The 27744-nt window shown below is 39.9% G+C and overlaps 1 protein-coding gene across 6 annotated transcripts in view; it reads right to left on the minus strand.

Annotated features, from left to right (window-relative positions):
• Positions 1 to 630: 630 nt before the first annotated feature.
• Dync1i1 (dynein cytoplasmic 1 intermediate chain 1) overlaps positions 631 to 27744 on the minus strand; it is a 293263-nt gene continuing 266149 nt past the window's right edge. For all 6 annotated transcript variants that reach the window (XM_040728478.1, XM_040728477.1, XM_005082921.4 and 3 more), the window contains 3 exons: positions 21830 to 21970; positions 17561 to 17686; positions 631 to 1295 (listed from right to left, as the gene is read on the minus strand). In XM_040728478.1, the coding sequence (XP_040584412.1) occupies positions 1185 to 1295; positions 17561 to 17686; positions 21830 to 21970 (378 nt within the window). In that variant the 3' untranslated portion in view covers positions 631 to 1184. The remainder of the gene's footprint in view (positions 1296 to 17560; positions 17687 to 21829; positions 21971 to 27744) is intronic.

Consider the following 27744-nt stretch of genomic DNA (forward strand, 5'->3'; position numbering starts at 1 on the left):
TTTTAAAATACACATTTGTAGAACATGTGGCATTTGTTTATCTCAACTTGTCCTTTCTTATTCTACCATTTAACGTTGTTTTTAAACCTGGTGGCTTTAGTGACAGAAGTGAGGGAGTGTCTACCTCCTAAAGACCAAACACAACAATAAAAAGAACAACAAAAAAGCAAAGACATACACACATGTAGCCTCATAAAAAAAAAGCTAGGGGTCTTGATTTAAGCCCGACAGGCTGGCTGCCTAAAAAGTCATGTTCAGTCTTTAACATGGCCCTCACATACCGCTCCAACCTCTTGTCATAGCAAACTTCATGTCAGGTTTTCTGCTATGCAAAACAGTTACCCACAGTGACACAGACCTGGGTTGGAACATTTATGGGTAGTACTGATGTCGTATTTAGGAAGCACAGACTTTTGTAGGGTTGTGCTGGCTTGGATGATAAGTATCGATAGCCAAGTATATTTGAAATATTGTTCAAGTACCTAGAAATAATAGGCATTAAAATTCATTCCATTCACTGCAACAAACCTCTAAAGACTCCGCTTCTCAGTGGAGCTGGCATACTGTAATTGTTATTTGGAAGTTAATGTAACCTCAGCAGCAGCAGAGAAAACACAGTCCTCTCATTACTCACATGCTCTAAGATCGTTTATTTTAATGCTTTCAAATAAATATGTCCCATGCAGCACGCTACAATAAACAAGGCGCAGCAATGTTCTTGTAGTAAATCCATTCATAACGTGAGTCACCATGTAAAACACCACATCTCGAGTCTTTGGCCCTGTACCATATCATGAGGGACGCCACATCTGCACCCAATCATATCTGGCTTCATATGGATTTAATAGGACTATACCAGAAGTACATGTAAGCACAAATTCAACCAGAGATTTCAAGCTATTAAATACAGCTACCAAGTAGTTAAAAGGCAACAACTAAACCCCTAAGGGCCCCCTCCCCTTTTGTTTTTGAGACAGAGACACAAAGATAGAAATGCTGTGGTGGGCTTTGGGGGAGTAGGTACGTGTGGAGTATATGGGGTAACACTGCACAAAATGGCACCCAAAATGCCACAGGGATACTGACACGGAAAGGACACCAAACACGGCACGGAAACCTCGACTGCAGACTCTGAGTTCTAGCAGGGAAGGGTGGGGGCCACATCCGGCAGGCTCATCTCACGTCTAGGCAGCTAACTCAACAGTGCCTTCCTCCTCGCTGTCAGCCCTGTTGGCGCGGATCTCCACCAGGGTCCTGGCAAATCGTGTCCATTCATCGTTGTGGGGAACCGCAAGCTGCAAAGCAAATCAGTGGAGACACGATAAGCAAGGTAACTCCTTGAACGGCCGCTCCTCACCAAAGAATGCAAAGGAAATCAAGTACTCTGTGAATCAAAGAGGTCCTGAAGTGTGGCGCTTAACCTACAGCTTCACTCTTGGAAAGGACATCACTCACGGAACGTATAAAACCTTTAACGTGTGCACTAACCAAACAATCCCCATGGTCACATTAAAGCACTCATAGGAAGGAGAGTTCTTTGTTCTTTGGTCCTACGGCGAACTCAGCAAATAGAAGCTGGATTACTAACCATGGTTTCTGAATAACTGTGGCATTTTCTTTCTAGTCGAAGCTATCGATTTGTTTTCTAAAGCGCCATTAATGAGTCAATAATGGTGGAGAAGAATAACCTATGTATGCACAGAAATTTTCCTCCTATGAGGTCATGCTTGAGCGTTTCCAGCAGGACCTGTGTGGTGACGGCTGTGACTAACTGCAGTATTAACTAGTGTTGACTAGGGTTCCTTCTAAGTATTTACATACATCCACTCCTTCCTCACAGCAGTCCTAGGTGGAGTAAATTTATCCTATGTACATGAGCAAAATATTTCCATTCTGTAGAAGGAGGAAGGGGGAATTGAAGCACCGAGGAAAAAAAAATTCTACCAAGGCTATATCACCAGCAAGTACCTTTTCCAATGCTATGTGATTTCAGTACTGCATTAATATGCTATATCGATTTGCCAAATGGGGAGATCTATAAAACTTTCCAATTATTGTCTTCTGATGTGTACAATTCAATGGAGAGGAATTAACACACCCTTGACAGAAATTTTTCATGAAAAATTTTTCAGCTGCACTAAAAGATTATGATCTCATACATAGCATCCAAAGTTGAGTTGTTTAAAGATAAAGGAAAAGGATTCGAAATAGAAAAAAAATATTTGAAGCTGAAAAAATGGACTGAGTAGAACTCTGAAGGAGTTCATACACAATAAAATTGATTTAGACATTGCAGCAATTTTCCTGGAGTTTCGCCATATAAAATGCTCAATCCATCTACATGCTAGGACTACACACAGTTTCCGTATATTCCAAACACGTTAAAGACACAGTCAACTAAATGAATACACATTATTGAAAGAAAAAAAAAACAAAAAAGAGGAAGAAGAGAAATCTAAGCATTTAAATTATGTCTACAGCTAGGAAATTATCCACTACACATAGCCAGATGATTAGAACCTTAAAAAATTATAACAGGAAATCATTGTTTCAGATACACCCCCAAAAACTTCCTAGAGAGTGACCATGCCATTCTGTGAAGTGTGACCTTACGCGACTTCTACTACTAAGGCCAAGTGTTTCAAGAATATAATTCTGGAAATGATTACAGGTGGGGAAGTGGTCCAGTTCATTATCAGAAATGCCTTTTCAACAAGAGTTTTCTTTCAGAAATACAAGTAAGTTTTGGAGTAGTGAAATAGAAATACTTCCCTAGTTATTGAAATGAATCTAAATTTCCCTTGCAGCAATGACACCAATTCCCAATTATATTGAATGGCATGGTTACCCTTTGCCTCCGACCGTTTTTTCTTATGGTGGTCTCTTCTCTTACACTTCCCCATTCTTCATTTTTGTCTTCCATTTTACATAATGCTGCCCGCGGAAAACGAGACCCCCCCCAAATAAAAGGTTCAAAATAGCTAACCAAAAGCATAATCAGGCAAGAGGGTTGGTACCATTTATGGGAAGGAATAGGTGCATTTTTCCTGTCCCTCTCCCAGTGCCTGACAACACGCTTCCAAAAACAACCATGAAAGAAAAGCGTGAGGAAAGGCAGAAACTCAATCAAGGGAACACTAACCTTTTCTCACAAAATAAAGCTAAGAGAGATATAAAGCTAGAGCCCCTCAGACCTTTGTATGACTTTAAACACTTGGAAAAATATCTTAGGAAATCCAACAGCCTAGGGCTCACAGCAGATGAGGATTCCCGCGAGCACGAGACTACTGTAGTGCTTCGTTAACATATGTTGGCCTATGTAACATTTTATTGGCAGCACTGTATAGGATTTATACACCAGAACAAGAAAATGGGTAAATGCTTTCACACTGTTTCATGGAACAGTACTGGCAGGAGAAATGACAATGTTGAGGTTATGGGACATCAAGTTCGAATGTGGCCAGACACAGATTGAGAATAAATTGACAATCATGTATGTTATATGAAACCACACATCTAATGTCTAAAGAATAAATTTTCTCAAGCCTAAATGTTTCTACTAAACAAAAAAGTTATCCTAGCAATTAAACTATGTTTGGCCTCTTTTGTGGAGATGAGACTAACATTTAATATTTTAATGCCAAAACACTATTTGCAATATGAAGATTTATCCTGAAGGTCATTTAATTATGCAGATTAAGATTCATTCTTGTGGACATTTAAACAGCAGAATACACTTCTCAGGCATTTTTACAATATTCAAACAGTTTTTGTCCTCTTCCTGATACGCTACTGTTTTGTGTGGCATCACACACAGACACAGGCACAGACACACACAGATACACACACATATACCAAGCTTAAAAAACAAAACAAAACAAATTTATTCTGTCAAGTGTTTTCCTCCCTGATACAGCACACCTTGCAGAAATATTAATTTGCTTTGTTCACACCAGATTCTGGAACAGAACATGCTAGAAACACAATTGCTTCTAGAAAGGTGACGTCTATTTCTCTGCCTCACGCTATGACGCCCTTTCTTGCAGTTGACTGTAAAAATAACCCAATGTGACTGTACTCCAAGACGGAGACGCTACCCAGCAGACTGTTCTGTTTTTAGAATGAAGTATCACATCAGGAAACACTCTGAGTACAATCTTAGCTCCAATGTGTGAATGTCTATTCACAGGCCATTTACTCACCGGAACTAATAATTTCTGGCATTGAGTTACTTGTACGTGAGACCAAACAGGTGTCTTACAAACAGAATGGCCACTCTTGTCAGTTTACATCTATGACTGTAAACAAAAATGTGTTTGGACAGAGCTGCCCTTCTTACCCTGGGCAGCTCCTGGCCCTTTTCCGGTGGCATTCTCAGATAGAAAGAGCGAGAAGGAGGTGTGAGGGTGTAAATGCACCGGAGCCTCTCTAACTACACCTTGTTCACTAGTTAGGGAAAGGCTTTGTTCTTGTTAAAGAACGACGCTGCTCTTGTCCTAACTAGCACACGGATGTATCCAGTATATAATCAGCATGAACAACATGCCAGGCCCTGATTAGAACTGGAGTCCCAGTGAGAACGCTTTTGAAATGTGATAACCAGGAAACGGAGGTGAAAATTAGTGCTGTTTTTGGTTAGAATGGGTGAATACTGGCATGGGTTATTTTTTTTAACTTTACTAGTGTTCAGAAATGGAATACAAGGAGAAGCATGTCCTTACACTAAGTGACATCTCCTCGTCCGACAGGCAGCTGGGGTAAGCGGTCACTTCATTACTTTATCCTTTCTTCACTTCTTACCACGCCATGAAAGGCTAAATCCAGAGCTGCTGAACATCCATGGACTACTCCCCCGCCCCTTGCAAATAACTGCTTCTAGTGATTTCTAAAGAATTTTTACTTATTGTATAGTGTGGTGGCTCAGGCCTTTCATACTAACCCTCGGAAGGCAGAGGCAGAGATAGCAGATCTCTGAGGTTGGAGGTCTGCCTGGGCTTCTTAGTGAAACCAGACCTCAAAAAATTTTACATTATGATAGGAAAAATATTTATTTTCTATGGTAATGATAATTCTGATAAATTAAAAATACCTGAGAGATGATAAGGAGAAAGTATGCATACAGAAATTAAGGCAATAGCAGAAAGGCCTGTTTACTGCCATTGAACCAACTTGAATCTGGAAACATTTTCTGTGGGAGTCACTCAGGAGGTCGGGGAGACTCATATTTTCCCACTGAGTCCTGCAGCAGAGCTTACCAATAGACAGTCTGCCCTGACAGATAACTACTGCCTAATTTTGGAGTAAGTGTTTGAAGCATTTGAATGCCTTAAGCATGGAGAGCTCTGGTTTCTAAGATAATAAAATCTCAGCTCTGAAAGCACCCACCTTTTATAGATATGGAATGACCCTGTTTTTACAGCCAAGGGACTAAAGGCCAAAGGTAGTTATTGAGGTAGCAATTTGGCCTTAAGGAAGAGCGAAAATGAACCTCATATTTGGCCAAGACACTCAAGGCTTTCTCTTATTTCTGTTGCTGTCAATGGCCAGGCACTTAACCTCTCATTGCCTGGATTGTCAGATGGGGATGGGAACATCTGACCATTCATCAACAGAGACATGGAGAGGCTGGGGAAGGTAATCTGAGCTAAGGAGTGACTGAGTCCAGCACACAGTATTCATGCTGTAAGTTGTCCTGTGATGAAACAGGTTCCTAAATCGAAAGACAGATTGCATGACGACATCGGTTCTTCAATATTTTTCTGGGGACCACTTCATCTTGAAGAATGAATTGACTGTTGTGAGAACAGTAAGAAGCATGCTTTTACTCTATGGAAAAGGGAAATAAACAGTCTGCTCAAGTTGCTTTCACGAGTCCACGTGGGGCAGATAAGACCTCCCACTTTAAAAATGCCAGGCCTCAGTGGTAGGAGGGCAGGCAGGCAATGCGCTTTGAGTCACCTACTGAAAGACTCTATAATCCAAGATTCTTAGGGGACAAAAGGTCACAAGCAGAGAGCAGAAGTGTAAAAGCTGTGGGGTTAAAAAAAATCATGCACGAGGGTGATTTTAACTTCTTCCACATCCCTCCGGCCTCTGCCACTGGGTCAGGGATCTGACTCTCTCTCTGGCTGAGTGGACCAGTAACTGACTAGACTCACATAGCTAAATCATCCTTTCTTTCCTCGCCTGACACTTTGGCTGTGTGTCCCTAGGCAACCTCTCTGATCTCCACTCTTTACATGAAGGATATTTGAGAGTATGTCTCATGACTGATAGGACCGTGAGAAAGACACAATGATCCCAGTGCTTGACCTATTTTAACCCCAGCTAAGTGATGTTCCTTAGTTTTCTTTCTCAATGTCTCTTCTCGCGTCTTCAAATTTTTCTTTTCCTTGTCTTTTTTGCTTCTTTTCCTCTTTTCTTTCTCCTGTTTCCTACTTTTCACCTACCTACCGCTGAATTTTTTTAGTTTATTTTAAGGCACATTTTATATCTCTGAATGTCACACAAATGACTTCCTAGCTAGTTATTTCTTTTTAAAAAAAAGTAGCTATCTTTCATGGACTAAACATAAGGAAAGAGCTTCTTCAGATTGTAAGAGAATTTTTGTCAGTGTCACTTTTTATTATCCGTTAAAAATTAAATTTAAAACACACAGATCCCTTCTAACTATATATAAAAACACTCTCCCCCACACACCCCTATTATTTTCATTTTCACTTATGACCAATGCATTCCAGTGCAGCTATTTTTCCTTGTCACAGCATTGTCTGCAGTGTGACTCTGTGATTCTCTCTCTCTCTCTCTCTCTCTCTCTCTCTCTCTCTCTCTCTCCCCCCCTCTCAACCTTAAGTTGTAAGGCTTGATTATTGCTGAACATGTTGTTAGAAAAATCAAGTAACTATAATTGGGGTTAAAAACACAAATATCATTCATGTGTCCCTTTTTGTAAGCATAGAGCTAACCACTCTTAATAGTCTTCAGTCAAGCCTCCGTCGTTTTTCAGTAAATTCTAAGGATTTATAGTCCCTAGCAGATCTTAAATAGCTCTAGGAAGGACTACACTTCAAGGATCATGTGTATACTTCATTAAATAGCTGTGATAGCTCCTACCTATGAATATTTTTATGATAAAAATATATATCTCAGGCACTATTTATAAAAGCAGGGTTTTAAAACCTTGGATAATTAAGAGATTAGAAAAATATTCTATAATCTCAATTAGGTTTCTCAGTTCCCTTACTCATGGCAAACAAACCAAGTGAGGACATTACTAGGTTTCAAGATAAACAGTTTGTGGACATGTGGTTCATCAGTATCTTTGTAATCTTTCAATTAAATGGAGTCAATTTAAAGTCTGTGGGACTATTATATTAACCACCAATTTTGAGCGATTTCATCTTCTGTATTAACACCAACACGAGAGTTTTCTGTTAAGATATCGTACAAATGACATTTTCATTTTAGTACACATCATTTTTAGTGCATTTTCAGAAACCAGGGAGGCTTATGTAGGTTTCCAAAGAACGACAGTTAAACTTCCCTGTACTCGAAAGGTTAAAACAAAACAAGCCTCCGACAGTTATTAATGGCACCCAAATTCAGGAGAATGTTAACCCACTGGCACGCAAATACACATTTGTGTTCAGAGAAAGCCTGTATTTTTTTTAGGACAATTCCCTTTGCCACACACACAGAGGAGCAAAGTGGGAGGTAATAGGCACTGAATCAGCCGCCGTGAAGCGGCCAGGCAGACCCGCTTCCCAGAAATGCAGCTTCGCCGTGTTTAATTCTCAGAGGCAAGGCCCACATCTCTGTTAACAATGGATGAAACCACGGACTGGAATCCCACACCAAGGCGCAGCTACATGGGGCGAAGACCTGTGATAGCGTTCTGCCACAAGATAGACTGTGATAGCTTAGTCTTCGGAGTAGCTACAGAGAAGTCAAGAAAGCAGGGCACACTCACATCTGTTCTGTAGACTGCTATTACCAGCCAGTCAATAGGTTAAAATTGCTAGGAAGGTTATGTGCTTTCTAACCTTGGGGGTATCTGTTTTTGCATTTCTTTTTCTCTGTGTACTCATCTGACCCGTTTGCCAACGCCCCCTTCCCCTCGATCTTCAAACGGAGGGTTTCTTTTTAACTGCATGTTTCTCAGAACAACACTTAAAAAAAAATAATCCATTTCCACTTAAGGTAAGAAATGCAAGTAGGACCTAAGAGACAAAGTGAATAGTAACAGCTATGTTATTATTTACTATCGATTCCAGGAAGCCAGCTAACTATTGAAGGAAATAAACAACTTGAACACTTGTCTTGAGAAATTAACAGTTACAAATAATCTTCATGGTAAAATTTAGCATGGAAGCAAGGATACCAAAATCCCAGAGGTTTTTGCCAGTGCAAAGCGAATTCCCAAAGACGTGGAGACGCCCTTGTTTGCACATGTATTATTGAAATCATACCAGCCTCCTGTCTTCTGAAATTGTTACATGTTGTTATTTTGTCTACTGCTGGGGACAATCCATTTCTCAGCCCAAAAGATGAGAAAGTAATGGAAACAATGGGATGCACGATGATGGAAAATAAACTTTCGAAACTCCAATTGCCTCTTTCCGTAGTACAAAAGATCAAGAAAGAGGCAGGGAAACAAGACAGGGAGTGCTAGCAAGTCAAGCCTCTGACTAACCATGCAGGCCTCTTTCCCCTGATATTATTGACTATAGGTTTTCAAGTAAATTCCTAGCAACCGCTGAATCTAAGCAGTTTTGACAAAAAAGAAAGCTTATCGCTAAACACCTTAAAAACATTTACCAAGGTAATAAAAGAAATGTCATTTCCTCCTACTGAATGTTTGGGCATAAAAGAGGTATTTTTATAATGCAGTTCATGATTTATCATATCTATAGTGTCCAAAAAAAGCACAATGGAAAGGAAGCATTCTTTCCAGTGGTTTGACAACTGTTTGAATCAACCATTATGCTTTCATTGCACTGGTCGCCAGCTGCTCCCTTTTAGATGCACAGGGAGGAGGGAGACCAGGACAGTGATTGGGAGGAAGGACAAATGATTCTTCCTACTCTTCCTCTTCTGTGGAAACATGGTTAACTTTTCTGCGTTTGTCAAACTATACTCAGCTGGGAGTCTGCGTTCTGTATGTATTGTACAATTATGCTTTTGATTAACTTCCCCCAAATTTCATACCAGGAATCTCTCATTCACCTATATTTACTGAATTCCCATTAGATGATAGATACTGTGTTGGACCTGGTTAGCCTGCTCTAACAGTCAAAGACATATCTTTGGGTGCTTCTATGGACTCAGTTATACAAAGGCCATAAAAACTTTACTGATAACGTTGGTAGTCAAATGAGGGTTGCTAATAGGATTTCTTTTTGGTCAAAAAGTTATCTAGTCTTTATGATATTAGATACTAAAAGCTGTTCCATTTCTACCCAAGGGAGCTTAATGTCAAGATCAGTAAGAATAAATATTGGGAAATGACTACCTTGTCATTTACCTAGTAGCTAAAAGGTAAAGGCGCAAATTTTTTTTTACAATAGTAGAAGGCTGGATACCACTTTCATGATTCATAATTAATGTATTTTAAGTAAAAATTAAAATAAAATATGTTGTGATAGCCGATAATCTAGTAAGTGCATGTAAACCTTCCTTGACAATGAGATAAAATCACCCACTCATTCTTTCTCCTTATTCAAGTCCAACCTATGTGATATATAAGCATTTATACATAAACACAAATAAGCAGATATTTGTCTTCATATTACATTTTAGATATGCCATTGACATAACACACATACACACACACACACACACACACACACACACTTAACTCAGTTTCTTTACAAAGCACTATAAATTTCAATTCTCTTCAGTGCACAACTTTACCCCGGGCTTTTGTAAGGTATGATTTGAAGCAACTGCTGTCATTGATTTTTTTTGAGTCAAATTTTACAGTTTTGAAATTATAAAAGTAGCCAGGAAGTGATGGCACACATCTTTAATCCCAGCACTTGGGCGGCAGAGGCAGGTGTTCGAGGCTAGCCTGGTCTATGCGGTGAGTTCTAGGACAGCTAGGGCGGTACAGAGAAATCCTATCTCAAAAAACTAAGAAACAAAATAAACAAGCAACAACAACAAAACAAACCAAAAAATACAAAGAAACAAAAAAAGAGGAAATTATAATAAAATTTGTCAATCACAGTAACTGTTTGCTTCAGAATGCAAACAGTCATTGAAGACAACAGTTTGAAACCACAGAGGAATTATGAAGATGGTTAATTTCCAAACTGCCTTTTGTTTTAGGAGGTGTGTATTCATAGGCCATTTTGTTGCTACAGTGATATTAAAATTAACATATACTCTTTAATTTGTTTTTCATAAAAGTAGGTATCAAGGCTTTCTTTCCATTTTACCAGCCATTCACAACATATAAAGGTCATAAGTATTTTTGTATCAATTTTGAAAAAAATGAGCCTGAAAAGATACCAATTCTGTAAGTCCATTTTCATAAATCAATGCTACCTCAATAAGCACACTATTTATATAGCAGTTAATCTAATCGTGATCATAGCCTTTACATATATAATTACTAAATGGAAGTCACTGCTACCACTCTGACCAGAAAATGAATAATTATAACATTAATTGGAATTGGAAATAGTGCTTTTTTTCTTTCTTAAATTAAACACTTTTCTCAGAAGAAATTACGTTAATGCTAAATTATAATGATATATTTTACTCAAATTATTTTTAAATATATGTAACTTATTATGACAAAGAACTAAATTAATATATTAACTCAGAGTGGCTACTCTTCTATAAGTATGTTTAATTAGTATCACCAATTTGCCGTACAAATAGGCTCTTGTGTTCTTTGACTTCACTGCATGGCTCATACTTTAAAAAAAAAAAAAAACATGGGAAATCTGAAAAGTTCCACTGCAAATTCCAATGTGCGTCTGTGTTATCAGATGCATAGATGCTCTGACAAAACTTGGTGTTTAGATTGTCAGCCTTTATCTGGGTGCTTGGTACCATGGAATAGATGGTCCCTGTGTTTTCCACTTTCACGGTGACAGGAAAACCAAAAGAAATCCTTGGTAAAAGTTGAAGAATCTAAAATTGTTGCTCCATCAAAGAAGGCAGCACTTGCGAGGGCTGTCGAGAGTCTAGCAAGTTGCAGGCACGCTTTCCTAATGAGAAACACCAGCAGCTCCCATGGTCATAACCAGATGTTGCTAAGTGACACCATCTCTGCCCTACTCTTCTGGAAACTGCCAAAGCCGAGCTGTCATCCAAGCTCTTCTCCAGCTGGGGGACAAGGGCAACCGCACGGCTACCTTCATACACGGCCTTGGCCGTGAGGAAACTCTTGTTTGACTTAACACCCAGGTTTCAGTTTAACTTTTTATTTGACATTCTGTCTACCCAAGTCCTAAGGAGAGCAGTTACTTATGCAAAGACCCGTGCTTCTTTTGAGAATAATGTACATCCTGTCCTACTGGAAACGGTGAAGAGCAAACAATTACTGCTTCATATAATCCGCTGGAAAAAGAAATGTATAAATACATGCTGTGGATTTGGTGTCACTCAAGCCCTGTTCAACTTCTAGCACTTCTGACTACCTGATTTTACTGTACTAAATGCTATTTATTGCTAACTGCAAGAGAAACAGCTCCCGGATTGTTATTATTATCCTTGCTGGCTGCACAAAAGTTGAAAACACTGTTTTTGTTTTTTCTTTTTAAGCGCCCAGCCACTGAGCTATATCCTAAACTCTGGAAGCATTTTAAAAATAATTCTTACATGTAATACCTTGGTCACTATTTTAAAGTTAAAAGCATGGGTCATCTTTCCTGTTGGGATTCTGAACATACTTTTGAAACTACTTTTAACTTCCATTTTAAAATATTCAAACAGACACATAAAGTCACACTTTATTCTCTTAGCAATAACATTTTACATATATATATACATATATATATTCAAGTGCATTTTCCTTCTCAAGAACTTTTCAGTGCATTCAAATATATTGACAAATGTATTGTTTTTATTAAATTTGTAATGATCTAACTGCTGTTATAGCCCATGAGTTATTTGTAATGTTACCAAAGTTAAGAATTTAAATTTAAAGACTTACGCATGTTTCTATTTACCAATTGGTCAACAGGCCAGACAAACACAGCTAGGGTGATAAGATTTACCCTCCTCATAAATCACAGCTTTTAGGTGATCATTTTATTTTGCAAATCCTACTTTAAGCTGAAAATGATTTTGAAATTTTGTCATTTGTGTAGTGCAAAAATGTAATCAGGGATTTTAAAGCTGCATGTATTTATCACAACTGAAAACAAACTCTTCCCTGGAAGAGGTTAATGGAAAAAGAAATAATAGGAGGTGGAAGATAAACTGCTTCTTTGAAAAGCAGAGCTGCAAACAGCATCCTAACTAATTCAGATAAGCAACAAACATAGTTGTTAGGGGATATTTGTGACAGCCGCGGCCGTGTGACTGCACTGAAGCGTTAACAATGGCAGCTGGCTTTCCAGAAAACACATCTTCAGAAAGACAGGTAGATATGTGACTATCAATCATGAGGACACGTGAGTAATTCTATACACTAGCCCATGCGCAGTGAAAATCATATTCATATATATACATACGTATGTATATGTATAGAAGTATAGAAAAGCCTGCTACTCGTGGTAGCTAAGTAATTTCTAATTTTAAATCTTTAAACTACATGTGTTCACATATCATTTGGGAAAAAAGAAAAGCTCCAGCAGTTCTCAAAAGATTTTTATGACTGTATTCTAATATAAACACATCTGAGGTTATATTTAGGCTTAATTTATGACTTGTTATTTTACCCGTCTTCTAATTAATTGAATGAGACCCTGGAGTGCCAGAGTGATCCCATCTGGCAGTGAGGAGATTTCTCAAACGGTAGTCAAAGGCCAGGCTTATTTAAAAAGTTGACCTACTTTTACTTCATTTATGTGTACGCGTGTGTGCAGTTGCTCTGGGAGGCCTGGAGAGGGTGTTGGATCCCCTGGAGCCAGAGTGAACTATCTGATGTGTGCTCAGAACTGAACTTGGGACCTCTGGAAGAGCAGCAAGTGTTCTTAACTGTTGAGCCATCTCTCCAGCTCCTTTATTTTAGATTTCAGAAATTTTGAATGATTCATGCAACCACTGTCTATTTAAGTGATTTTTGAAAGCACAAATAGAATAAAAATTCGAACCGAATAATAAAAGGGGGGCTCTTTGTCTTACACTAGATTTGCATAGCTTCTATTTATGCTAATGGAAGTTAAACACCTGTTCTGAGAAGGAAATAGGCTCCTGTCTGTGAAAATAAATATGTGCAGTAGATTTCCAGATACAATGCTGAAATCAAACAAGCAAAAATGTATGCTATACAATCACAGCATCAAGTAGCCTGACTGAAAACACGACTGATCTATGTTTTACTTCCTGAGTTACAGGCCCTGAGATATTTCTCATACTTTAGCCTTTCAAATGTAACAAAAAGTAAAGGCGGGGGGGGGATTCAACCTGTTGATTTCCATGACCTCACATATAACTCTCTGCTTACCTCTTCACAAGTTCCTAATAAATTGCATCAGTAAATCTGGATTCGAGCCACTGCTCTCATCCTAAGAGTCACGAAGGATAATTGTACGCAATAGAGAAGGACATGATCATTGGGGCTCTGTGCTGGGACTCCCTGCAGCAGCTGCATCCCCCGCTGGGATAGATGAGCAGGTGATTGTTAGCGACTGGTGACACCAGAGTCCTCTGCAGCGCCCCTCTTAGTGAACTCAGATGGAGATGGCTCCAACAGTGTTCACAGGAAGTTTCTTAAAGTGGTGAGCACAGTGACAGCTCATGACACCCTGCTTCATCTCTGATGATAGCATGGAAATGAGGTTGCGGGGAGGTATTGTAGAACTCTATCTTGTCTTAGGCACTGCCCTTAGACAGCGTGTGAGGTTTATAATCTAGAATCTTGTGAGAAATAGGTAAAAGAATTATTTAGCATGCACTCCATTTAATCACATTTCTAGAGATTTCCCTTTCTTTTTACCAACGATCTAAGTCGGAGCCAAATTTTTTATTTATAATTTGTCTTATGGTCAGTTTTCCTGAGGACAGCCCAGGCTACATAACATGCAGAGCCCATTACAAAATAAAAATATGGTGTGGACTATTGTTTACCAACTGCAAGACAATGTCAACAGAACACTCACATCAGCTCACAGCTCTGAAAACTGGACTCTGACACTATACATGTCCGACACCAGTGTAACCAGCTGCACATACTGAATAAGATTTTTGCACACGCTAGCAGCTGCATTCTCTTCCAGTCTCAGAGAGGCCTTGGGCAAATCAGCAATGGAAAATGGACATAGGAGGGCTTCTCACAGAAAACACTTCTTCAGTTTACTGAAGTCGCAAGGCAAGCACATCACCCTTGAGGATTCTGGAACCTACCATTTACGTTCATGCATAGACTGCATTTTAAGAGTTATCCAGAAGTGTTTTATTTTTTTTCCATCAAGACTTTCCAAAGGCCAGCATGACCCTGGTGAGACTCTCAACTTTAATGAGGACCAGAGACTGATTCTGAATGGTAGCACAACCTACTGACAATTTGGTTCTCAATGCCATATATTTTTCTTCTTCCTCTATAGTTTTTCTATTTAAATGGTTTCCTGCTCAGGCTCTCTTCCTCTCATCAGCCATGTACCAGCTTTGGATCTGACCTCTAATACTCAATGGGCCAGCTTGTCTTGAAAGCACCCCAGACGGCTTTCTGCAGTTAGAAGACTGCAGAGGCACTGTTTGGAGCCTATCCCTTCATCCTGAGTATGGTGATGCCCTGTCAGTTCCGGGCTGCTGAATGATGTGACAGTTATTGCAACAATGGCAGCAGTTGCCCAGGACACATCTACCGTTTCTAAGAAGTGGGTTTCTCCTAAGCCTCACTGTAAGAGTCCATCTTTCCCATCAGTACTCGGTGTCTCAACGGTTGTGGTCTTCAAAGGTTTAAAGCAGGCTTACAGAAGTTAGCAGCAAGGAGAAACAGAAATGACCCTTCACCTTGAAAAAAGATAAGATACTTTACAGAAACACTTAGGAAAAAATGATAGTTAGCCTAAAGACGTTGTTAAGTCTGAGCTAACCACTGCTTTGTGTATGATCAAGCAATACAGAAAGAATTGTTCAAGTGTTGAAGCCTACCCTGGTTTTCTCTCATTCAGAGAAGGGCTGAAAGATTGTAACATTACCTACTCTCAATAAAATGGTATATTCCCCTTTCCTCTCCTAGGAGTGAATTTGTAAGGATAAACAACCCTACAAATTGTTTGGCCTATTATATGTCACAGAGATTTTTCTATAGCCTGTCTAGACTCCAGACAATAGGCGAGACTGGCCTATAGCTGCAGACATTTCTGTAGTCTGCAATATCACTTAGAAAAGCAAGGGCAATAATACAAAAATGAAAACCAGCCTGACCTGCAGTGTGATAGGAGACATATGAGCATAACAACACTTCACCATTTAGACATGATGATAGTGGCCTAGGAAGGAGTTGAGTAGCCATGTGAGCTGGAGCAACTTTTGTAAAATCACACATACTTCCCAAATGGAGTCACAGTCCAGCCATTCCAGCTATAAACTACCAATGGGTCTTACTGCAGATCATTATGTCTATGTTGCTCTGTTTTCTTCTCTTATCCAGGATATTTATGTCTATGAACCTATGTAATATTTCTGCAAGTGTGGGGGTCTTTCAGGAGGCCTTTATAAATAAACCAGATTATTACATTAGCTAGAACAAAGGAATAAAACAACCAATGTGTACCACCTAAAAAGAGCTAATGGATATTATGAATTTGAGGAAGACAGAGAGTTTTAATATATCATCTCTCTTCTGCTATTTTTAGACATGTTCCACCTTTATTTTTCTTCCCAAATAACAAAAAACATGCAAGTAAGAGAGAGAAAAAGAAATTGCTTTGTTACTTAGTTTCATGTAGGTGAAGACCATGAAAAAGTACATCAAATAGAAAGAATACTCATCATAGAAAATATGACTAGAAAACAATGGAAAATAAATATTTCTGACTCAAATGTCAGCCTCCCTCGCAGACTCCAAGCTGTGGGGGCACCTGGACATCTGGAACTTTGCCACGCAGGTCAGTATTGATAGTATTTGCCAGTATGCTTGTCTTAACTTGTGGCAATCAGGAGTAATCATGGCAGAGAAGAGTGTCTAAATACAGGACAACCAAGAGATGCTGAACTGTTTTACTTAGCTGTTTGCATGCTAAGATAGAGAGCATCATCGCTTCAGTTTCTATGCCCAGAAGAAATGTGAAAACAACATCTAGCTTGTTTGAATATAATCATCTGTAGAACACCACATAATGTGCCATTAAAAGTTCTACTGCTGAACAAACCATCTGGGATTGTCAAAGTCCCAGGACACTGATTCGTCAAATCATGAAGAACCTTTCTCAGTATGATCAGGTAAGCTAGTCCACAAGGTAGTCACAGAGAACTTTCTAGGCCTTGAACACTGCTAATACAATGTGGTCTATTTCCTCTCTGAAATATAAATGTTAGATTCAAATTATGCCTAAGTAACTTGTTTTAATGGTGTTTTCTTTGCCTTTAAGGGAAAACAAACATAAATAAAACCCTGCACCAGAAATTAAGGTCTTTTTAAAATACATTGTCAAGAAGTAAAAGAAAACATATATATGAAAAGTAAAGATAGGCCACAAATTCAAGACTTTTCTGGAGTAAAAGATGCATTATTTTTCACATTGATACATCCCATGATCTTCACTGTACTTTACATGTCATAAAATAAGACATACCAAAAGAGGCAGAGATCTCACATGGCAATGTCATAAACGGTTTAAAATCTGATTAATGTCAGCCTTTTAAATTGGCAGCACTGTACTTACGTACTGTGATTCTTTTTCTTTTGAGACAGGGGTTCTCTGTAGTTTTTGGAGGCTGTCCTGGAACTCATTCTGTAAACCAGGATGGTCTTGAACTCACAGAGATCCGCCTGCCTCGGTCTCCCAGGAGCTGGGATTAAGCATGTGCGCCACCACTACCTGGTGAGTGCGGTGATTTGACTGAGTACACTAACTACAACTTCTCAGAATAAATGGCAAATTTCAATTTCAATCTTAACATTATGAGTCTGGCAAGCTTTCGTGGGGCTTGTCATGCTTCAGTCTGGTAAGCTGGGGTCTCCACAGCCCAAATAGGAGTCCAGATCATTAATTAAAGTGTCCTGTGCATGGAGACACAGGCCAAATTAGGCCCCAAGGAGGTGTTTACAAACTCCTTCTGAAGTCAATGGAAATTTGCAAATGCAATCGAAAGGGTTCTTGTGGCCCAGAAAGTCTTGTTAATAATTTCAGTAGGTCTTTAAAGTGAATATACAAGCCTATCTCCTTTCCCCAAACAGAACAATAAAACAAAACAAAACTCCCCAAACACGTACCTCTCCAACATCATAGATCCAAATGCGGCCTTCTGAGTCCCCCACAGCAACTTCTTTGCCACCTTGCGCCCAACGAACCCGGTTTAGGGCAGATGCCCCCTCAATGGCCACGCTTGCTGTTGGCACCTGCCGAAGGGGTTCACGACACAAAAAGGAATATGACTTTAAGTGTACTAATCTACAGTGGTGTAGATTAGTGAGTCACAAACTTTCTCCGTGAGTCACAAACACCTTCCTGTGCATGAAGCCACATCCATTCCCTGCACAAGAGTGAACGGGACTCATTGTTCTAGAATCATATGCTCCACTGACCTGAGGGGTAGAAAGGAGGGATACTAACAAAGAAGGGAATCAGGGACATTCTTTCCCACAGTCAAGGCAGCCAGTGACAGGTATATCTGTATGGATTTGTTAGGTGTCTGTCCAGCGCACAAGCTTGACAGCTACAGGTGGTGCTTGACCATCAGATTGTGTGGGATATGTCAAGGGGTGGGGGGAGATGTTCCCGTTCACTAGGACTGAGGATCTACAAAGGCGAGGGTATGGGGGGGAGACAGTCAATTGCTCAAATAACACGGGCCTTCAAGAAAATGTAAGCACACACGCACTGCTATTCTCCCATTTATCAACCTCACCGGGGAGTGGGTGGTCAGAAGAAAAGGGGTGCACAGGTTAAAGCCTGAAGGGTCTTAAATTCTCCCCTTTCCTCCTTTCACTTTCTTCTTTCTCTAGGTGGCGGTACCAAGATAGATACAGAGAACGGTCCATAACTTTAGCACGGCCCATACGATGACACCTTGTTAAAACGTAGCTCTCTATGTGTACGACGTCTTTTAATAAACACTGGAAATCCAGCACTGATAACTGGGGTAACAACCATGATGACAGCGAACCAGCAGTGCTGAAGTAGAATCCACAGTCATTTATTTTTTGCTGCAAGAACCTTTGCGCGTGGAGGAAGGATTTTGAGTCCGTTGACCCCTCTTTTCCAGTGTGTGTACTCTTGGAAGTTTATAACTGTTTAGAGCTCCTGAGCTTCTAAACAGAATGCTGGGTAGGAAATGACAACATGCCATTAAGAAAGAAAATGGTCCATGTTAAAAGAAAAAGGGGAAAAAACGATTAAAAGAGGACCATCTCCTGCCACTGTGTGAGACCTGAGCCCAGTAAATGTGATTCACCAACATGGAAACATGTACCATGGCTTAGCACCCCGGCATTCAGCTGCTCACGGATTGAAACCATCTGTTTATATGAAACTATTGAGCCAATACCTATCTTTAAAATAGCAATAAAAACTCCATCATATGTAAGAATCTATGTTTAAACTTCATCTTGAAATCAATAAAAATTCTCTTCACCTGCTTAAATCATTGCATGTCAATTGTGAACAAAAACGTAAAATGAAAATCCCCAGCTCATTTTTTTAAATACTCAATTTCTACAATAAAGGTGCCTGCTGTGCAAGCTATAGTCTGAATTTTTAACCAAACCTTGCAAAGAATAAAAACAATGTGAATTTAGATAGACTATAATTCTGTCAATACACTTTATTATTAGTTGTGGGGGTCTGAAAAACAAATTCATGACTCAGCTCTGGAACCTTCAGAGTTCATCTCAACACTGTAACTCAGTAGAATCATACAGGAGTTTCCATGTTCAACATCAAATTTTACCTTGAGTAATCTAAGACCTGAGTAAAATGCTTAATCTTCATATGAACATAGCTAAAAAATAAATTACTCAAAAATACCTGACCATCTCAAACAGTTAAAACAACGCCTAATGAGTTTCTATAGAAATTAGTTTATTTGAAGCATAAGTAATATAGCAAACTAAAGTCTGCTTTAAACAATATCCAAAATGCTTTCTTTTCATCGCTGTTATAAAAATACAACAAAATATAAAAATAAGTTAGGTTATCACAGCCTATAGTCTATAGTATATGTTAAGAATTAGTGAGTACCTGAAGAATAAAATATAAATGCATTTATTTAAGGGGTATTTGAAGTCTAGATGTGAATGAATGTGTATTAAAATAATTCACATGTCCTATGCCTGTGTCTTACTTTCAACTTCAATTTCCTAAGTATTCTCAGGTCTTTAGGAACAGTCATTTTAATTGCAAATACAAGATGTATATAGCACAAATTACTAAGCAGCAAAAGGCAGTCGCATCAAAGGTAAATGCAAACCATTTTTGCACAGGAGCAGCAGGGACAAATCTGTTTAAATGTATAAGTTAAGGAACAACAAAATAGGCTGGGAATTTAGGCTCCCTCAGTCTCTCTCTCTCTCTCTCTCTCTCTCTCTCTCTCTCTCTCTCTCTCTCTCTCTCTCTCTCTCTCTGACTGATACCTGAAAAATATTACTCAATTTTCCTAAAGATGAAAAGGATAGGAGGGATTTAAAAGTGTGAGCTCCTGGACGGAGCCAAGCTCCGTGTATTTTTACTGTCACTGTGAAAGCAGAACTGCGTTTGTTATAAAGCCTGACTGCATGTGTGATCAACCCTAAGTTTTTAAACGTTAACCATAAAACTCCTCTGATTTCTCTCTTTAACACCCACAGAGAGAGAAGGCAATGTCAAGACATCACTTTCTTTTTCTGTAAAAAAAAAACATAGCAAAACAAAAAACCCCAACAAAGTTAGATGGGAGTTATTAAGGAGGGTGTGGACCACTCCATCCCTTCATAGGCACTGGAGCCGGATGTCATGCAAACATCACCTCAGCTCAGCCTCTTTCTGATACAGCGGACTCCCGAATCAATCTGGAAAGTGTTTGTTTTTGGTTGCTTTGGGTGAGTTTCTCCTAGCAAATAGAAGCAATATGATTTTAATCAACAGTGATGAAAGACTTTGGAAGCCATTACAATGTAAGGTAATAGCATTTTACTATAAAAAGCAACAATGTTATAAACATTTCAACATCCCAAATGATGGGCATGTCACTCGTGCCTTTTGATTATTTTCAAAGATGCGTCATTACATAACTTCCCTGTCACATAGTTCTTGGAAGTAAAAGGAAAAATAGGCTGCAATGGAAATACTTTTAAAAGGTAGCTTTTGGTAATAGTTGCAGGTATTTGTGCCCTTAAAGATGCCCAGACGCAACACCACCTGAAGGGAATTTCCATGCCCCCTCCTACAAAAAAGTGCTAGCCTCGTGAGCGGCTCCTTCATGTCCTCCAGCTGTAGGATCCTTAATTAAAAAGGTCGAACAACTTCCTGCTCCACGCACTTCAAAAGACTCGCTTCCTTGACGTATTCTCCTACAGTGCATTCTTTACCTGCACATTTGCATTTATGGAGAGCTCTCCAATCCAAAAACCGAGAAATGATGCAGAGGCCATTTTAGGACACATTATGTTCATGTAACATGTTCCTCTGATAACAACAACAACAAAAATCCAAGGGCTCTGACTTAGACCCTCAATAATCTTGAGGGACTGAAAAGAGGAACAAAGTAGATGATACATACTTCAAAAATAATCATTTAATTATCAACTTTCTTTTTAGAAATAGGCATTTTTTTCACTTGTGAATGACATGATTGCGACATGTTAAAAACCCACTTTAAAAAAATACTTGTGTCCAAAGTTAGGCATTACTGCCTTTGAGTTCGATATTGTAGACAAGGAATATTTCCTTGGTAAAAATTAAATGAGTGGTGGATCCAAACAGACAGCAGCGAAGAGAATCATCTTTTATGGAGTCAAACGGGAATTTTACAAATAGCCAACACTGACAGAGTCACCTCATTTCAATAACCCATCTAAAAACAGTATCCACAAAAGCTTTCTTTTCCGAGTGTCTGCCAGGAGTCATTTCAACACTGTGGGTCCTATACCTTAGGGAAATGTGTGAATACACCTTGTGCTCTTGAAAAAAAAGTGTGTGTGTGCGAGAGAGAGAGAGAGAGAGAGAGAGAGAGAGAGAGAGAGAGAGAGAGAGAGAGAGAGAGAGAGAGAGAGAGAGAGAGAGATGTGTGCTCTGTCAGTATTCGTCTAAGATCTTTCCCAGTTGAGGGATGGAGTAACATGGGTTTTGGGCAAAGCATCTCCTGGATCCCTTCTGGATAGTCAAGAAATGGGGGAGCGCGGAGGGGTGGGGGGCGAAGGGCGCAGCCCAGAGGCAACTGGAGGGTCCCACCACAAAAGGCCAGTTTTTGGTTTTTGGTTTTTGTTGTTTTGAAAGGAAGAATCAGACTTCAGAGTGGCTCCGGGTGCCCCCTCCCAGCCCTGGGCCCGGACGCCTGCGCTGCTCACCTCGGTGTCACTGTTGAGGTTCCAGAGGTCCAAGCGCCCCATCCCGTCCACGCAGGCAAAGAGCGCGGGATGCACAGGGGACCACATGACATCGTACACATAGTCTGCATTGTCTTCAAAGGAGTAGAGCGGCTTGTTGTGCTGTAAAGCAGAGAGACCGTGAAGACTTAGTGGCGCTGCCGCCGCCTCGGGCTGTCTAGAGAGCCTAATTAAAAACTTTGCACATTCACCAAGTGTCATAAAACTTCCCGAGATGAAAGTCCTCGAGAAGGTGAACCGGAGCTTTAATGTGACTACAACTGTCCAGTGGCATAAATAAATCCCGGGGGGTTGGGGGATACACTGAATGGGCCGGGGCCGGACCTGCCGAGTGAGGCGGTTTCAGACACAGTTGTAAGCGACATTCCAGACAGGTGGACGCGACTGCCATTAGCTTAGAATTCTTGCGGGGCCAAGCTGTGCAAGGCGAGGGAGCCTGAAAGCAGCAGTGGTCCGAGGGGCTTGGACCCGCTGGGATGCTCCGAAGCTCGGGCGGTCCCTGGGAACCCTGGTTCTGCACCGAAGGCAACGTCTGCCACCTCGTGGTCCTCGCTTGTTGCTGCAGCGAGGGCGGACGCTTCCTGTTCAACTACAGGCCAAATGCATATTTTAACGTTTCCTTTGAGGCGAGGAAAGGGAACAAATACCTGTAAAGGGGTTTCAGCTTTTATAGGAAAGTGGGAATCTCGCCATTCGATACCCTTAACCTCCCTAACCTTCAGGGTTAGTTTACCTGAACCAAGTGGAGTGATGCAGCTCATTGTAGAACCGCTGAACTTACACAGAAAATATGTCATCCTTTCTAAATCACTAAGGATTTTTAAGACCCCTAAGGTTGATGTTCTGAGGGGAAACACTGAACATTCTTCCACTGCATACAAATGTCTCCACTCCAGAGGGATATAATAAATTAAAACGGCACACTTGATTTCCAGCGAATATTGTCACATCAAAATAGCGCAGAAGTCAGAGGCAAGTTTGAAAGTACACCAGAAATAAAACGTAATTGGACTTTATGAATTATTCATTCCATCTGGCTTGTCTTATTCTAATTTCTGCATAATGGCTTTACTAATCCCTGATCAATTAATGTAAAATGAAATTTAAATGATAATGAAAGCCCCAGAGATAAAAGAAATTAACTATTCTTATATCCTCTGACAGAAATCTAAACAATGGGAATTTTTGTCTTCTTCCTCAAGTCAGCTGTCTGTAGTCTCTTCTCAGGCTCTATGGAATGCCCACACAGGCCAGGGTGGTAAGATCAAGAAAAAGATAACACACAATATAACAATCAAATGCTTTCTGCTTCGGATATTCAAAGAACACATCTGTAGGGAATCAGCTCCAAATATCAGAGCGAGCTGCCAATGTGGGCTGCTTGTGCATGCAAAGTGTCCAAAGTACATGTGCTGAAACTGAAGTGGAGAAAATCAGTGCAAACCCACAGTTCTTTAACGGAAACACAATACAACAACGTGTTATGGTAGTAACTGTAATTTATTTCTTTCCGTTGTGTGCATTTTTTTGACATTTGAAAGTCACTGGTTTGGTGCAAACTAAGTTTAGATAGACTGAAGCAACACAGGTTGGACCAGTGGAGTGTGTGTGTGTGTGTGTGTGTGTGTGTGTGTGTTTGGAGTGTTTCTATAGAAGATAGATGCATCATATTTTTAACTTCAAAACTGTCTGCGAGGGCGTGTAATTTGAAAAACAATATTTGTCACTGAAATACCACAAAGGAGTAAACTAGGCATTTGTATTATAGTCTAGCATATTATTACTCTGTAAGTTTTACACAAAAATGTTTTAAATCTCATGTCTGCAATATGATTAGAAGCCAGAATTATTTGCTACTTACCTATGTCTTCCTTTCATTGTTTGTATTACATAACTCAAACATTTCCCAGAAAATCCAAGTGCCAAATTATTACCTAATAGCATGATTGTGTCATTTCCCCATATACATATACATATGGGGAAATGACACATTATATATATTATATGTATATAATATATATTAAAAAAGAAAGCATGGTTCTTCTCTGACAGTTGTATATATTACATTCTAATTTATTGCAAAAGACAAAGAAATGCTAGTGCAGACTCTTGGTTTTATAGCTAGCTGGTCACTACTTGTTAGAGAACCCAGAGCATTTCTTTTAAAGTCAATGACAGTGAAGGCAAACCTGTTTTAAGAGTGAATTCTTAGTGTCCTCTCTCATTCATTCAGCCAACAGTACAACTGAGAACACAGAGCTGTTGATGTGGATACTCATACAGATATTCAATAAACATACAACACACCTACCATCATTGTTCTGATCAATTAACATGCCCAGCTTTAAACAGTCACTCTTCTAGGATCTGTCATCAGAAGACATGCCAATCCCCTTAACAAGTTATCCTGTTAATTTTTATAGGACGCTTCCTCTTTTTCTTTTTGATATTTTTCTTTCCCAAGAAGTTCAGTAAAAATTAGACTCTATCCTGAGACATGACTTGGAAACATCTGGAAATAACTTCTCTTTTTCAGTTTTTTTCCTGTTCATCATATTGATTGAAACACTATTTTTTTCTTACCTACCTGCAGTCTCTTCCTCCCCTCTAACCCCCAAGGCTGAACCTTCTACTACAAAAGTTGCTGTGGAAGTCATGCTTGACTACAGTAGGTGTGCTTGAGAAAGGGAAGGAGGGTTTACATTCTCAAAGGCTGTTAACCTTGATAAGTTCATAGGTTGGGAAACTTACTGAACTCATTCCTATACCATCTGGGCTCCTATCTGTGGATCAATCCTGCACAGGCAGAAAACACAGGTGCAGAAATGCCACTTGTATACTAGTGCTATGTTGAATGTAATTACGCTTTGTCCAATAAAGTATTTGATCACTCCATTTCTTTTTGTCTCCAAGGATAACATTATTAAAGATTTGCTTTAAGTGCTTAATGTTTTAAAAATGTATGATAAATATTAATATCATGAAATATTAACGTTTTCATAAAATACATTGAAAGCACCGAATCCCAAGCTTTTGAGTTTGTGAGACATAAATTTCAGAGATCACACGCTGGGGCATGGGTATTGAGTTCCGAATACCACAGATTGTGAAAAGACAGGGTGGGGACAAACACCGCCAGTGATTTTGAGAAGGACTCTCACAGTATCCTTTGTGTATATCAAAGCCTCAGAGGCTTCATGATTTTAAACATTTACTCTAGAAAATACCCGAGGTCGTTTAGTTAACTAAATATTGCTCCACAGCGTGCTGCCGTAGAAAGTGTTTTGCAAAGCAGTCAGATTTCACTAGACAAAACCCCCTTCACCTGAATGTTTCCCTTGCAAACGCCATGCTCAGCGTCAGCCCTGTGTCGAAAAAGGAAAAGGAAACCGTCGTCATCCGCCACCCGTGCGTGTGTGGCACATGCCACTGAAATTAAGTCCCTAGGCTTCCCGGGGTCTCCAGGTGTGTGGTTCCACTAGAACGCATGGAGCAACCCCGCTTGCTTTCAGTTTGATGACGTTCAGACAAAGCTAGTGGCCGACCAGCACCAACTGATGTGAAGGGCAGGAGAGAAGGGTTGCTGTGGGCCAGGCACATACATTGTCTGACTTAATCCGCATAAAATTTCTGAAAGGTAGATGGTGTTTATGGAAAAGAAAATTATAGCTCAGCAAAGTGAGTAGGTTGTGGAGGCTGGGAGGTAGTTTTGGGTCTCAGGGTTTCTAGTTGTTAAGTACATCGTCTATTTGCAGGCCCTCTGGGGTCTTTCTACCTCGTCCTCAGTCTTTACTGAAAAAAACAGTAAATCCTCTAGTCTTCACCCGTCCGTGCAATTCAACCAATATTTACTAAGCACACAGTAAATGACATGTACAAATAGGTAAACAATTATTTCTGTTTTTTCCTCCCCTAACCTAGTTATTAATGCCATTGAGGATATCATCCATACTTCTGAGGGGTCGTTTGGTGGGGAGAAAGGAAAATTTCCACCTACATGCTAGAAACAGGATGGGAAGTGTCCTTTAGCCGGAAGAGCATAGCAGGGCTCTTGCCTTGGAAAGTAGGATAAAAAGAGCAAGAGAGCAAAGACTCAGCTCCAGTTCTCTGACCGGATGCCTCTGGTAATGGCTACAATGATGGCAGCTGAGAGACAGGAGTAGCAATGCTAGGACCAGGCAGAAAGGTCATGAAAGGCAGGAGAAAGCTGCAGCACTTGGGAAATTTTAGCTCGTGCTAAATGTCAGTTTTCTTATGTGTAGGATGGGAGCTGGTGCTCTGATGGTTGGGCTCTCCTTTATGATTCTAGATGGTTCTGATATGTGCCACGTTACTGAGCAGCAAGGATGGACTTAAATAGAGTGTGCAGAAAAGTTTGGTTTTCTAAAGGACTGCTCAATGGTACCGCCTTACTTGATGTTCACAGAACTTGGATCACAGTCTATGAACAGTTTAAACAATTTTAAATACTTTCCAAACTCTGTAACTTAGTAAAATAATTATGTAAAACCAAGAAATTGAAGTAGGTGTACTAACAGTTTTTCTCTTTGATCAACTGAAAAATATGAAATACTGAATTTGCATTAGAGACTCAGGCAGTGAAATCTGTTTAAAGGAACTAAATTCCTAATATGCAGCATTCTGTAGTGAAGACTCTAGAACCAGGCTGTGCTTTATAAGCAAACAACCAATAGGCCCGCCCATGCTCCAACCTGTTAACTCAGAAATGGTTGCCACAGGGATGGCTTTCTGTTCTTGACACATACTGAGATTACAGAGACTGACATGACCATTTTCCTCTGTGTTCTTGGTCAGACTCATTTACCTCTAATCATCCCTACAAAATTTAGTCCTCTGAAGGTTGGATAATAGAAAGGCTTGTGTTAAAATATTTCCCAACAGCCAGCCAGGCGGTGGTGGTGCACGCCTTTAATCCCAGCACTCGGGAGGCAGAGGCAGGCGGATCTCTGTGAGTTCGAGGCCGGGCTGGATCGACAGCCTCCAAAACAATACAGAGAAACCCTGTGCCGTAAAAACCAAAAAAAATTTTTTTTCCAACAGCCTAAATATCATATGTGCTTATTGAGGTTGGGCTGGTTTCTAAACGATGAACTTTCCAAGCAGATGTAGAAATGGGTACCTAACCTGTGAACATCTCTTTTGTTGGGGATGGGGTATTTTGTAGAGGATGCTACTCAGATAGATAGGGGAAAAGGCAGAAAACTAATAATACAGTTTCAAACTCTGAGTTCTGAAGCAGAAGGAAAACAAAGGGATACCACCTAGAAACAATATCTTCTTGCGGGCGAAAGATGATGGCCAATACGAGTAACAAGAAAATATCCCCCAAAAATTGTTCTGTGGGTTCCTAAGAAGTGATTAAAAGAAACAGCCAGCCAGTTCATCCAGGAAACATCGAAATGTGAGACTACAGTATCACTTTAAGAAAGAAAAAGTCACCAAAGGACCCCAAAATTTCAGGCTTACACAAAATGGATGCTTCTACCATAAAAAGAAAGTGGTTAAACAAACAAATAAATAAAAACTCCCAAACCAAACCAAAGAAACCAATGCTCTTGAACCCAGAGAGGTGTTGCAAAATCAGTAGCAACATTGAAAATTTTCATGTGCAATTTAATTTGAGGTTCTTCGAATGCATAAAGTACATCTTAACTTCTGTGGCCTCTGTTTAAATAACAATGCACGTGATTGCTGTCTGATGACTTTGTCTTCAGATAGAGGCTGAAGCATAGACACCAGCACTTTGGGTAAACGATTCTCACCAGAACATGTAGAACAGGACAGTTTATTGGTTTTGTAAAGATTTCCGTATGAACTAGTTGATGTAAAACAATTTGAAAGATGATTATGGACGT

This window comes from Mesocricetus auratus, unplaced genomic scaffold (assembly GCF_017639785.1).
Source record: "Mesocricetus auratus isolate SY011 unplaced genomic scaffold, BCM_Maur_2.0 Super-Scaffold_100019, whole genome shotgun sequence".
In the NCBI taxonomy this organism is placed as follows: domain Eukaryota; kingdom Metazoa; phylum Chordata; class Mammalia; order Rodentia; family Cricetidae; genus Mesocricetus; species Mesocricetus auratus.